This window comes from Perna viridis, chromosome 10, assembly GCF_037379345.1.
Source record: "Perna viridis isolate PV_CMFRI_1.1 ecotype Kerala chromosome 10, ASM3737934v1, whole genome shotgun sequence".
NCBI lineage: Eukaryota > Metazoa > Mollusca > Bivalvia > Mytilida > Mytilidae > Perna > Perna viridis.
The window spans coordinates 29,936,057-29,949,663 of record NC_142454.1 but is presented as its reverse complement, the minus strand read 5'-3'; the positions used below and the strand labels follow the sequence as shown (position 1 = coordinate 29,949,663).

Genomic DNA, 13,607 nt, shown 5'->3' with positions numbered 1-13,607 from the left:
GTATGTCTGTTTTCAATGTCTGGTCTTTGTCCCTGGATTACATTCTTTTGATAACCAATATAACCTTGGCTCCCTTAATTACTCTTATATGTGACTTTATTTCTTATACATATGCCTAGCGTAAACTGGGATCCAATGGCGGGGGTCGATTCAACTTCAAAATTGGAAAATTCATAAGACGACATTCAATATGACATTACAAAAATTACAATAAATCAAAAGAAAATCATTCTCAAAAACTGTAGACATGCGTCTGGCAGGAATTGTCTGTCAAAATCTTGTAAATGTAACTGCTAAATGGATTTCGACGAAACTTTAAATATGGATGGAGTATCAATATTACATATGCATAGGTATGTACCATTGAAGAAGTTTTGTCTGAAGCGAGGAAAGACAAAAAGACTTACATGTTGGTTCCTTTAACATAAGTCTATTTTAACAGGACATAAGATTTTCATATACTTTAGAGAAATATGACGTTTGTAATTGTAATTATAAAGATGTGCACTAAAGACGAAAAACTTATCTCGGGGCTTATTTAATTGCATGTGAAAAGTCAAATTTATTGCTAAAAAGCGATAGGGATCTTTTTGTAAGCTCTCTGATGATGACAGTTTTTTTCCATGTTTTGTGTAGAAAAACAAGAAAACATAAGCAAAGATTTCACCACACGAAATAATTTCTATATATCTGTAGATAATTCCTTTTCCCAAGAATGCTTTTATCGGTATTTATTTTTAAATGTACATAGGGCTTCTTAAGAGCAACGTATTTTCACCACAAGTTCCCTTTGTTTAAATATTTGAATATCGAAGACCGTGCAGGCGAAAATTATTACGGCATGCTCACATCCATTACCCTAGAAAAGCAGTGAACAGAGATCAAAAGGTCACCATCACTCCCACTTCCCTCTCGATTCTCAGTAAACCTATGATCAAGATAAAACAGTCGTCAAAACGGTAGTTTAAACTCCTTTAGTCTGATATAGAACTTCACGATGAAGTACTTCTTAATAAGGTAGGCTCAAGTTTTTTGTGAGAAGTAGTCGCAGAGAAAACTCTGACGAAAATCACTTGTGGGTGGACGGGCAGACGGACGGACATACCCAATAATCTCTATATACCTCCCAAAATGCAGGTGTATAAAAGTTAAAATGTACATCTTTTTTTTTGTTGTGCATCGTCTTTACTTTCGGTCCCATGTGTCCATTGAAAAAAAGTTTTTTTAAAGGCAAGTATTTCTTATTATTAGTTTTCAATTTTCGCCCCTCTTAAAAGCGAAATAAGCGCTGGTCTACCTTTCCTCATTGTGTGCGACCTGTTGTGTGTTCAAACAGTAAATAACAAATCCAAATTTTGAATTAACACAGTGTAGAGCATTTTATAAATAACATTGTAAGGACTCTCCGGTATCGGGCTTGACAGTCAGTTATATTGATTATTCTAATAAGTTTGATATGATTTAACAAAGGTAAGCGTTCACTAGAAGAGCTAATTATTTAAGTCAATTTCCGACACCGGTGAGAAAATTATGTACTGAATACACTCATTTGAATTGTAATTACTTTTACAGCATGAACAATTCAATAGCATCACTTGCATGAATCTAACTAATTAGTACATAAAGGACTAAATATTACTTTCACTATGTACATTTTTAAAAATAAAAAAATACCGATACAAGTAATTAAAAAAAACAGTGTAAGGTCATCTTTAATTACAACAATACGCCCACAACATGAGTTTCAATAGACCCTTTTGTGCTAACGTTGGGGTAGTCGATGAGCATGCGTAGAGCATGCTCATTATACACTTCCGCGAGGAAAATTCTTTTGTTCTACCCAAGCTCTACCTCGCCGAAGTGTCTATTGAGCATGCTCACCAACTTACCACAAAAGTCTATTTATTGGCAATACAAATTAGTCACTTTCAAATTGATAATTTACTACAACCGAACGTTGATAATTCGTAAGAGTAATCAAGGGAACCAAGGTTATAGCGGTAATCAAAAGAATGTAATCCAGGGACAAAGACCAGACATGGAAAACAGACATACACAACAAAGAACATAAAGTAACTAAAATCATACATACAAAGTAAAAAAAGTAAATGAGCAACTCGGACTCCACTAAAAACTGGGAGCATGGACCAGGTGCACCGGTAGGGTAAGCGTTTTCTGCTATTCTAGAAACACCCGCCGAGTTGCTCATAAAAAGTCAAGTCCCTTGGTTTTGGGTGATCTACTATGTTGATGCTTTGGTCTGATTGTATGGTCATAATTCATTTTGAAAGTAATTAGACAGCAAAAATGGCAAATTTATATCCTTTGACACAGGAACACAGGATTCAACAGTGGTTTAACTAAAGAGTCTTTGTCCATGTATGACTAAGGGAGAACTTGGAGATGTATAAATATTTGCTTCAATTCTATGATAAGGAAAAGCAAAAGCTATGTAGTGAAGTGATATATAAAAAAGCGTAGTGAAGTGATATATAAAAAAGCACAAAAAAAAACAAAAAAAAAAGCATGGAAGATTGAATTAACATGTATATTTTTAAATGTGTATCGTCAATTCTGTGTGTGTGAAAAGTAAGAAAAGGTTGTGAGTCCTTTCCCCCCCATTCGTCTTTTCAACTCAAGAAGCCATGGCTGCTCAGCTAATAAACGGCCTTTGTAAAAAAAAAACCAATTTCTTCTAAAAGAAAGAATGGTAAAAATATTACTTTCACTAGTTTATAAATTACAATCACCCAGGTTAATATTTGTCGCTTCCTGAGTTCTGGGAACATTTTATAGATAAAAAAAATGCAACCATAGACATGCAGGGAATACCATTAATCTTTAGAAGAGCTAAGGTTCGCAATAATAAAGATATACAAAAAAAAATAAGAAATATAAAATAAATAAATAATAATAAAAAAAATAAATGTTTACATTTTTGAGGTCGAATTTATTACAGGGAAACAGTACGATTCTTTACGTAAGCTTTCTTATTATCACAGTATTTCTAGTATCGTGAAGAAAAACCAATAAACCAATAAAGTCTTCATCACAATTTTTTTTCTATATTTCTATAGACAAATTGAAGCCCATTACCTTTCCTGTAAATGCTTATATGGTTATTGTATCTTGTAGGATTTTTGAATATACGTTGCGATTCAGAAGATGATTTATAACCCTACTCTCTAACACAAGCTGCTATTGTTTTAAATGGATAAATATCAAAGAGTACATTTTGTTTTTTATCCTTCACATTATGCGTATTTATCAAGCATCGATGTCTGTTGATACCTTTGATGGGCTTTTATGTAATCAATCTTTGTTTCATAGATCAATATTCATATATTTGCATATGTTCACATTTATTTTATTTTTCCGAAGCTGAATATATCATTGACGAGTGAGAATTTCATTGTTTAATCGATATTTATGAGTTCATAGTGTGCTAATCATTACCATCTAAATTGTTGCTTATTACAAAACAACTACGAAATGTGCTTCACTACTAAAACGTGTTTTAATTTGAGTTTATTGAGCGAAAAGAACAGTGTACATTATTGTCGATTGTGACCAAATTCAGAATAACAGTAAGCAGTATTCGGCCGAACGGAAAGTACTCGTCTTCCTCTGTGGCTCCGTGATATCAAACTCTTCTTAATGGCGGTAGTCGTGCGCTTAATTCCAGATCGAATCACGCCTAAGAATTTAAATTTGGTAGTCACTGATTTTCCAATCAAACGCAATATACCATACATGTGATAGATAGAGTGACGACTAATTAGCTTGTAGTCAGAATTACGTGTTGAAATGTCTTGGAATACCTAACAGTGGACTGTTGCTGCTAAGAACTTGCACATTAAAAAAAGAACAAAGCAAGGCATGTTTGCCAATGGGTCAAAGGAACATGAAATATCGCCTATAGGAAGAAAAAGTAAAATAATGAACGAATCAATCAGGAAGAATATGAACACTTTGAATCGACGATTATGCCTTTTCCCTAGTTTCGTCCCAAGTTCGAAAGTAGTCAAGGAACGAAAGGGTTAAGTGCGCATGTCTTCACAAAGTTTAAACACGTTAAATTAATGAACATGTTCAAAACTTTTTCAAAACACTTTTAATTTGTTTTTATCAATTCCATAAAATTCTTTTAAAAGTTACTTATAGAACCCACATAAATGGTTTTTTTATGTTTGTGATATTTGGTATCTTTACTTCCTCCACGTGTTTATAATAGTTTTGTTGACATTAAATGCATGCGAATGGGGCTTGACAGAACCTTCAGTACACAAGTTTAAGAGAGTCTTTGTCATATTAACAGAACCTATTTCGGACTTATTCGTATTCCGTATAGACAGGTGTTCAATTTACCAAGGTTCAAAACACTTAAAGAATTCACAGTAAGTGACTTGATAAAGTGTGTGGTTTAGACAGTGTTTAGTGATTTGGAATAATTTAAAAAAAACATATGTAAAGTTTTTACCTAATTCCCATGAGCTCCATTTTTGAACATACGCGATATCTAACATCGGTCAATTATAATCCAACAATCCTTTTCACAAATAATAATTATAGTCGTAAGTCATGACGTCACAATAGATCAAAATATTGTGACATCATAACTTACGACTAAACTTACTCTTACGATTTTTGTGAAAAGGACTGCAGATCTTCATCACAATTTGTAAACTGAAATTGTTTCTCACACTTATAACGTTCAATTAAAATATATGTATCCTATTTAGAACTGTTTAGACAAAGACCTTGTTAATGCGAAATGATTTTAGTTCTTTATCAATACAAATAAGCCTGTATTATATAATTACCAACCACTTGTATTTACCGAATAACATGTCTTAAAAAATCCCTATGTACTTTTTTTGAAAGATAACCTGTATAATAAGATCACTTGTTTCATATGACCGGGACATTGCCCCCCCCCCCCTTTTGGAAGATTACTTGAGACAGTCAGGTTTCACTGTAACCATTTGTACAATACGAATCGATTTACATTCGTAATATTAGTCAAAGATAACACCAGCTTGGTGTTAGATGCATTGTCGGTAATTCACATCTGCCTTTATAACAGGATCCATGATAAGTTTTAATTTCATTGAAATTATCATTTTCGATTTTGAGGCATTTCAGATGAATTCATCTAGATAGTATACTTTTATCTTTTAGTCAATTTCATTCGTACGCAGGGCACAGATTGTATACTCAGATTCGGAAAAGTAGTACTGAAGGTTGGTAAAATATCATTTATATTTTAGATTTAAGGAGGTAGACCTAGGGTAAGGGACACAACTCTTAAAAATCATTGGAACGTTTGTATTCAGCATTTTGAATCTTATATAAGCATCTAATTAACTTAGATTCGTTTTATTCTGTTTCAAACGAAAGCTTGAGAGGCTATGTTGAAATAGAACATGATACAAACATATCACTGATTTCATTTTATGAGTAATGTCCCTTACCCTAGGTTCTACCTCCTTAAACGTTCAAACTGTTGTGTTAATGTTGATAGTTTTGCTGTAAATAATGCAGCTACATATGTATCATGGTGGAGTGAACAATTTTGAAAAAGCAGAAAAACAAAAAAACAAACGAGACACCGGTTCATTCATGATATAATCATATTTAAACTGAAAAATATGATTCTCATGTGAGACTGTTTATATATACGTGTAGGAATCATAGAGAAGTGACAACAGAAAAATCAAAATCTTCTCAAGTAATAATAAATTTTAGTATGAAACCTGCCATTTTCAGTGAAATATCTAAACTAAGAAAAGTTGTACTTGTATACTATGAACCAAAAATAGTATTGTCCGTCCAAAGAACAATGATTTTAGACATGTTGTCTTCTGTTAGTTTCTGATAAATGACTGTGGGAAAACGATGAAATACTGTCATGAATTAAGACAGGTTATGACAGGAGTTCACAGTGACTATTCTACACTGAACATTTGTCCGGTTGCCATAGCCTGTCCTAAACAGTTCTTGATAGGTGATAAGAATTATCAGTGGGCAGTCATAAACGCTCGTGGATAGTCATAGGTACTGACAGGGGATTAAAATATTTTGGTTGCTGTTTATAACCGTATTGGATTGTCACAGTTCATGATAGACTTGAACAATATTTTATCGCATGTTATGGGTAACCATAGGTGGAAAAAATATATAACTCGACCTTTTACAACGTAAGTTAAACCTGTCTTGATACAGTTAGTAACAGGCCATTACAAGAGTCGTTGAACCTACTAGTACATGTAATATCTACTGTCGTGGCTTGTAACAGAGAAATATTTTACAAATGGTCGCAATATACAGGAAGATGCAAGATAGATAATCCCTTACTTTTACAGATCTATAATGCATGTAAAACGCAAAATATATGTCAATTTCTTTCTTCTTGTGTGACAAAAAGACTACCTAAGTACCATGCTATTTATTTTAATTTATAAACGTTTATGACATGTAAACGATAAGCAATGAATAAATATACAAACTGATCATACGTCCTTAACCATTCTTATAGTATTAAATTCAGTTTCCGTATTCGTACCCCCCCCCCCCACGGGCCATGCACTTGTCTCTTTCAGGAAACTTGCAGTGTCCGAGAAACGGTCAGTGATTTGTACAGGGATCGTGAAATACATAATACAGTATTTGTTATATGCGTTTCGTAAATTGGCATCATGGAAAATCACATACAAATATCACAAAAAAGTAGATCACTTAATATATTTATATACACAGACCTAAAATTGAAATAAGATTTAAATAATAAATGCGATAACTACCTGTATTATCGTATGGAGCATGTCCGTTGGGTACACAGTTACAATATGAAACACGAAACTAGCTCGGAACATGTAATCCAATAAACAAACCCGTCCAGACGAGTTTGATGACGTCATGTGTCTGTTAAACATACGTGTACCAAAAACTAAATTACTAAATTAAATGTATCAAAACACAACATTTAATCCAAGCTTCAAGAATACTAAGCAACTGACTATTAATATTTGTCATATACATATACTTCCTTTTTTTTGCCCCTCATCCCGATTTCCATGTACATGCAGTACTGTAAGACAATTTTGAAAACTTGTCCCTAGTAAATCATTGCAAAATGTAGCATCAATACAACACAGAAAGAATGGGAAAATACCTTGCTTAATAAATCGACACGTTTTGTGCATGCGAAAGCAAGAAAATGCACGTACCACTTGACAACCAAATGCAGTAAAAAAAATAACAGTATAATAGTTATGAGAGAGAAGACGACTGTAACCCCCTCCTCCCCCCACCCCCCGGGAATAACTTGACAATCAAAATACGACGGTGCATCGCATCTATGAATTTCAAACCCATATATGAAAATGTACAGTCGATGTGAAATCTGAGTCCCAAAATTATGTAACGCACAGACCATTTTCTTCTCGCGGGGGTGGGGGTGCTGGGATTTTATTTTTGGTTTAAAAAATATTTAAAAAAAAAAAATTCCAGCACCCCTCTTTTAAAAATATTCGGCGCCTAAGAAGATAAAAAATCTAAAATTATATCCAAAAGCATTCAACAGATTAGTGCCTAATTGATGTCCGTATCGTTAGAGATCAAAATGTTATTAAAATGGTACTTTTTTAAGCATGTCTTTTTACAATAAGATGAAATGGAGGATTTAGCTTTTCAGTGGTGGATCCAGGGAAAAGGTTTCGGGGTTTGGATCCTCGCTTTTGGCGAAATTAGCTTATTATATCCCATGCAACAAAGTTGCGATGGGTATAATTTTTTGGACCCGTCTGTCACTCCGTCCGTCAGTCTGTCAGTCCATCTTCAGTTTCCGGACTTTTTTTCTAAACGCTTGCAGATATTGACATGATTTTTTTGTATATAAATTCACCTTGATAAGTTACAGGACAAATTTGTATTAACTAAAACTCAAAGAAATCACAATCTGGAGTTTGCAACTACCAATCTGAGTAACAGAATTTAGTTAGAAGATAAAGGTCTGAAGCCTAAAGAACACTCTTATTATTTTTTTTATCGGGGCCTTCTACATGTATTTCTCTTACGAACAAATTTAACTGAGTATCCAACATGGGGACGCGGGGGTATGTGAGTGCGCTCAATAAGGTTCTTTAAATACTTCTCTCAAAATCAAAATAGCGCCCCTGCTATTTTAAGTAATATACTTCAATGCCATTAAGAGTCAATGTCGATTTACGAGTACCAGAACCAAAGCATACCGGTTGTGAAAAACGAAAACTTGGTTTAACGGTTAAAAGGTAAAATATGATTTACTAAAAACCGAATATAACATGTTACATTTGCCCAAAACGGTATTGCAAGAAATAAACATATCTGTCTCTTTTTTCTTTCTTCAGATTCAGAGAGATGGTACAGTCTAAACTGTTTACTATTGGAACTGGGTGCTTAGCGTTTATTGTAGTCTTCTATGGGGCACATTTGTTTACTCTTTGGCATATAGAGCACGAGAAGAAATCGACTTTAGGATACGTGATAAATACAGATGATTTTAAGGTCCTTTTGGGAAAGAATTCCAAAAACGAATTAAGTACCAAAAACAAAACATTAGCACAGAAAAATTTTAAAATTCGTGCATTGAAAGATATCCTTATTCAATTGTCTGAAGAAATTCGTGATGTTAAAACTCACGTTCGAGGGACAAAAGCAAGACAGTCAGTCCAACTAGCGATTTCAAGTGTTGCAAAGTTACTACTTATGACCAATACTACTGCCAAAGGATTAAAACGTCAAGTTTCACCTTCAAAACATATGTGTGAAGAGATTTTTATGGGAACAGGTTATGGTAATCCGTTATATTACAAAGGATTCGAAATTAAAAATTGCTCGCATGCAACTCCATTGGAAAATATTGTAACAATTGTTATTTTACATATGAACGAAGATAAAGTTGATTTAGCGTTACTTCTACAAGGAATTAAAAAATATAATAAAAAACTAAATGTGATTGTAGGTGTTCAGAATTTAACTTCAGTTTCAGCTATTGCTAAATCTAAAGTTGTGAAATTCCAAAAAATAGCTTTAGATTTTTCATATGGTAAAGCTTGGAATACATTAGTAAAGCATGTAAGAACTGAATATACATTCATAGCTCGTAACATAACTCATTTTGATGATGATGCTCGTATTGAGCGTTTAGTATATGCAATTGAAAGTTTAAACGTAGCTGTGGCTGGGGGAGCTTCACGCGATGAAGGTGGCTTTTGGAAACTTGGTTGCTATCAAACTGCTTATAAGAATTATTCATTAATCTACGAGGAGGGCTATGACGAATCGTTACATGAATGTTTATTTTGTGATTATATAAATGTTCCCTTTTTAATTAAAACCGAAACAGCAGTAAAACATCAATTCGATGACAAATTACCTTTACCAAGTGTTTTTCATGATTTTTTCTTAAGACTTTCTGGCAATAAACAAGAAAAGGTTGTGTGTCCCGATTCGATGTTTCATATTTACCGTCCAAAAACCTCTATAGATACAAAACTTTGGGTAGATTTTGCAACAAAATACAATCTTCATCGATTTAAATTAGCGGATGAATTTGATATGATTTTTAGCTGTAGTAACTGGAAAGGAAACTGTGGTAAAGTCACTGGATACGCATTACATCCTTGTTGCATACAAGAGCTTACAGACATAGTCAAATTTTTTATGAAACTTTGCGAAGAATCTGGCATAATTTGTGAACTGCATTTTGGAACTTTGTTAGGAGCAGTGAAATTTGGGAAGACGCTTCCATGGGAATTGGATGCAGATATTAGATTTTTAACTGCTAATTTCACTGCTTTACTCAATCTTAAGCCTCAAATTAAGAAAAAATATAGTTTTTGGGACGATCAGGGTAAAAGTCTGCGTTGTTGTGCATATAATAGAACAGAAGGTGGAATAGCTCATATCCGTAGTGCACACTGGCGTGTAGAGGTGTATGGATATGCACTCGTGGATTCAGAAATACTTCTTACACGAGGAACTAAACCCACAAAGGTGTTATTAGACGGTCAATGGGTTTGGGGACCGAGAAACCCAGGAATGCATGCCAGGAATGCTTATGGAAATGAGATGTACGCTCATTCACAGCATTTGATAGCTTTGGGTATAAACCCCCGAAATAATTATCAACCAGGCACATTTTCGCCATGTAAAACTCCTGGTCGCCATGACTGTTTGGATAACTTCATTGCAGATGGCGATCTGCAATTTCGTATTTTGATACCATAAACCGTACTATACGCTATTTTTAAGTTTTTGTATGTTTTTATGGGGTTATGTCATGATAAAAATAATGATTGTATCGTAAACATGTATGTTACAAAAACACTTTTGTATATAGGAGCCTTTGATCCAAATCGTATGGGATATAAATATTTATCTTGTTACTTTTTGAATATAAGATATATTGCCAGTGCAGACTGTCATGGGAGAATAATTAGAAATATCAAAAATCAATACTCTAAGAATCCACACAGAAAAAAAACAACTTTATTAAAATATAGAAAGTAGACGTTTGATACTGAAAGAACCACCTAGAAAATTTTAAAGGACGATTTATGGACTCAGACTGTGCAGATATGTCACCATATCAATGGTAGTCCACAATACCCTTCTCTAAGACGGTTTTAAAATGTGTATTTAATTGAAAAAATGACAGTGTTTGTTGCATATTTTCGAAACTACGTGCATTTTATATGACTGCTTGATATGCAATTGTTGAATATCGTCTGTATTTAAAAACTGATGAAGGAGGTAGACCTAGGGTTAGGGACACAACTCTTACAAATCATGGGAACGTTTGTATTCTCCATTTTACATCAATCAAATGTATTACTAAGCATTTAAAGTAACTTGGACTGATTTCATTAGGTTTCACAGGAAAACTTGACAGCCTTGGGTAGAATTGAATATGATACACATATTTCACTGATTTTAAGAGTTATGTACCTTACCCTAGGTCTACCTCCTTAAACGCTGGTTCATAGCTTTCCGTTACAATCTCGTAACTGAAGACTAATCAATGCTACTTGATTGACTCTGACACGACAACAATTGTCAGAGCTTACAGACCAGAAGAGATTCACAATATGTTACATCCAAAGCAATTAAACTATTTGATGACAAATGAGAAGAAAAAAAAAACAGTTAAATTATATATATGCAATCGATATTTTTATTATCCTGAAATCTATCACCATAAAGTGTATATTAATAGGAATTGAGCGCCAGTGACGTCATATTTACATTTGTACGTACATGCACATTGTATATATATTATATGTGTGTAGATGCTCCGATACATGGATGGTCAAAAATCGTTACGTCGTTAATAACGTAAGCAGTTTAATGCAGGTGCACAATTAGAACATGTACTATCATTATATAGATAGCAGTGTTTCATCAAATGTTTCCTGTGTAATAAATTTCGATAGTTCACACTGAAATAAATTTGGTATACAATATCACTTTTGAACTTTCTCCCGCCAAAAAGTCACAACTTTGGTATCAGTCCGCCAATCACGAAATTATAAACTTATCTTAAAACATCGACAAAATATGATGCAAACCTATAATAACAAATACATGAAATAGCCTTATTATTTGGTCATCGTGAATAACTAAGATATGGTCACTCTTACCAAGAATGCTTGAAGATTTAACTTATGCGCGGGACAAGTTCTGCCCGATCGGCACTCGTGATAGTATTTTTGTTATTCACTCATTCCAATTAATTATACTATTTAAAAAAATCGGTGAAGTTCTGATCCAAGTTGGCAATTAATCTGACGCATTGTGTATTAATGTGGAAAAGGGCATCCTCCCTCTGCGTATTTGAGTACAGACAGGACAGACATATACCCCACATTGCAAGAGGAAGTACATGTATAATAACAATAAAACAGCAACTAAAGGAGTTACCAGACGGAAAAAGTTTCACCTTAATATACATACATGTATGTATACATAAAAAACCTCATTTACTACATAAATATGGTAATACACTGTACATTGTAGGATCGATCCGACGATGTTTTTGTTTTTGAGATATTTTAAGAGGACCTTAGACTCTAGACTTATTCAGACGGATAATATCCTTTTCAAAATGACTTTGGTAGTTTTTTCTTCTTCTCAAGAAGAACAATAATATTATTTTTCATTAAAACTTACTACAGTTTTAAAACAAAGTGCAAAGTGATGAACGTTTATCGCAGCTTGTATAATGAAACATTTTGATGAAAACGTGAAAAAAAACATTCAGAAAAAGGATATTCAAAAGTTCATGGTTCGATCTTTCGTCCCAGAGAATCGACGACCGAATAAAATCTGAAAGAAGACAAATAATGCTTGAAGTGAAGATTTTGTTTATTACAGTTATGGCATGATATAAACAACGGTTACCCAACCTGCACACCTGGTACAAGCTCCAAGAAAATACATTCATGGTTTATTTTGGATATTTTGATAACAAGACATAATATGAGTAACTCTGTGATTACCGATGCACTTAGTCCATGCTCTCAGCCTTCCGTGAAGTTATGGCTGCTGATCTAAGATACTGAACCTTGAGGGCAAAAGTCTTACATTTCATTATTGTATACCATCCAGATGTACATATACAAATGGCAATCGGTGCTTATTATTTAAACAAGGATTTTCAAGAAAAACCCCGAAATAAAAAAAAAATAAAAATGCGTAGCCGTTCCCGGATTCCGTAAGAGATGGTTCCTATTGAAACGCGTTGAGTTTTCATAGATTCGTTAACTGCAAGCCGTACCACATCTTGTTCAACCATTACAAATATATAATAGTGCAAACAAATAAAAAATGTAAACGTTGGAATGAAGAAAAACAAAACATGTATACAGAAACGGATCTATATAATTTCACCGATGTAAATTTCGGGTCGGGGCATAAATACTTAGAATTACAGAATGAATGGAACGAGGCAAATGTTTTACTGTTAGAATTTTAGAACTTGGTTTTAGAAAAGTTTTATAGGAAAGTTATTTCTGAAATAGCTACTTATCAAATTAGTTGATTTATTCATTGACGCAGTCTTGTTAGTATTATTGTTTATTGTTATCAACAAGATCCATACATGTACAACATTCCTTCCCTAAGTAACCCGAATAATCCAACAACCTATATCTTAAGGAGGTAGACCTAGAGTAAGGAACATAACCCTTATAAACCATTGAAACGTTTGTGTAAAGCATTTTACATCGATCTCATTCAAACATCAAAGTAACTTTGATGAATTTCATTGCATTTCAAATAAAAGCTTGATATGCTTTGGTGAAATTTAATATGTTACAAACGTGTCACCGATTTCAAGAGTTATGTCCCTTACCCTAGGTCTACCTCCTTTGAGTAGACAATTTTGAAGTTTTTATATCAGAAAAAGTCCTTTGAACCTCAGTAAACCGAAAACATGTATAAACCGATAAAATTTTTAAGTCCAACAAGGATTCGGTTCAGACACTTCCCTGTATATAGTCAGTTATATGCCATTCGTTATTTTGTTTTAAGATTATCCCTGTTTCTTTAGGCACCTATAATTT

At 33.5% G+C, this 13,607-nt stretch overlaps 1 protein-coding gene across 10 annotated transcripts in view; it reads left to right on the top strand.

Moving 5' to 3' along the window:
• Nucleotides 1-10,430, top strand: part of LOC148605310 (uncharacterized) — a 48,263-nt gene extending 37,833 nt beyond the window's left edge. For 7 of the 10 annotated variants that reach the window (XM_088551186.1, XM_088551187.1, XM_088551182.1 and 4 more), the window contains 2 exons: nt 5,182-5,243; nt 8,391-10,430. In XM_088551186.1, coding sequence (XP_088407312.1) covers nt 8,401-10,272 — 1,872 coding nt within the window. In that variant the 5' untranslated portion in view covers nt 5,182-5,243; nt 8,391-8,400 and the 3' untranslated portion in view covers nt 10,273-10,430. The remainder of the gene's footprint in view (nt 1-5,181; nt 5,244-8,390) is intronic. The other 3 variants (XM_088551190.1, XM_088551189.1, XM_088551191.1) reach the window with 1 other exon arrangement.
• Nucleotides 10,431-13,607: the final 3,177 nt, after the last annotated feature.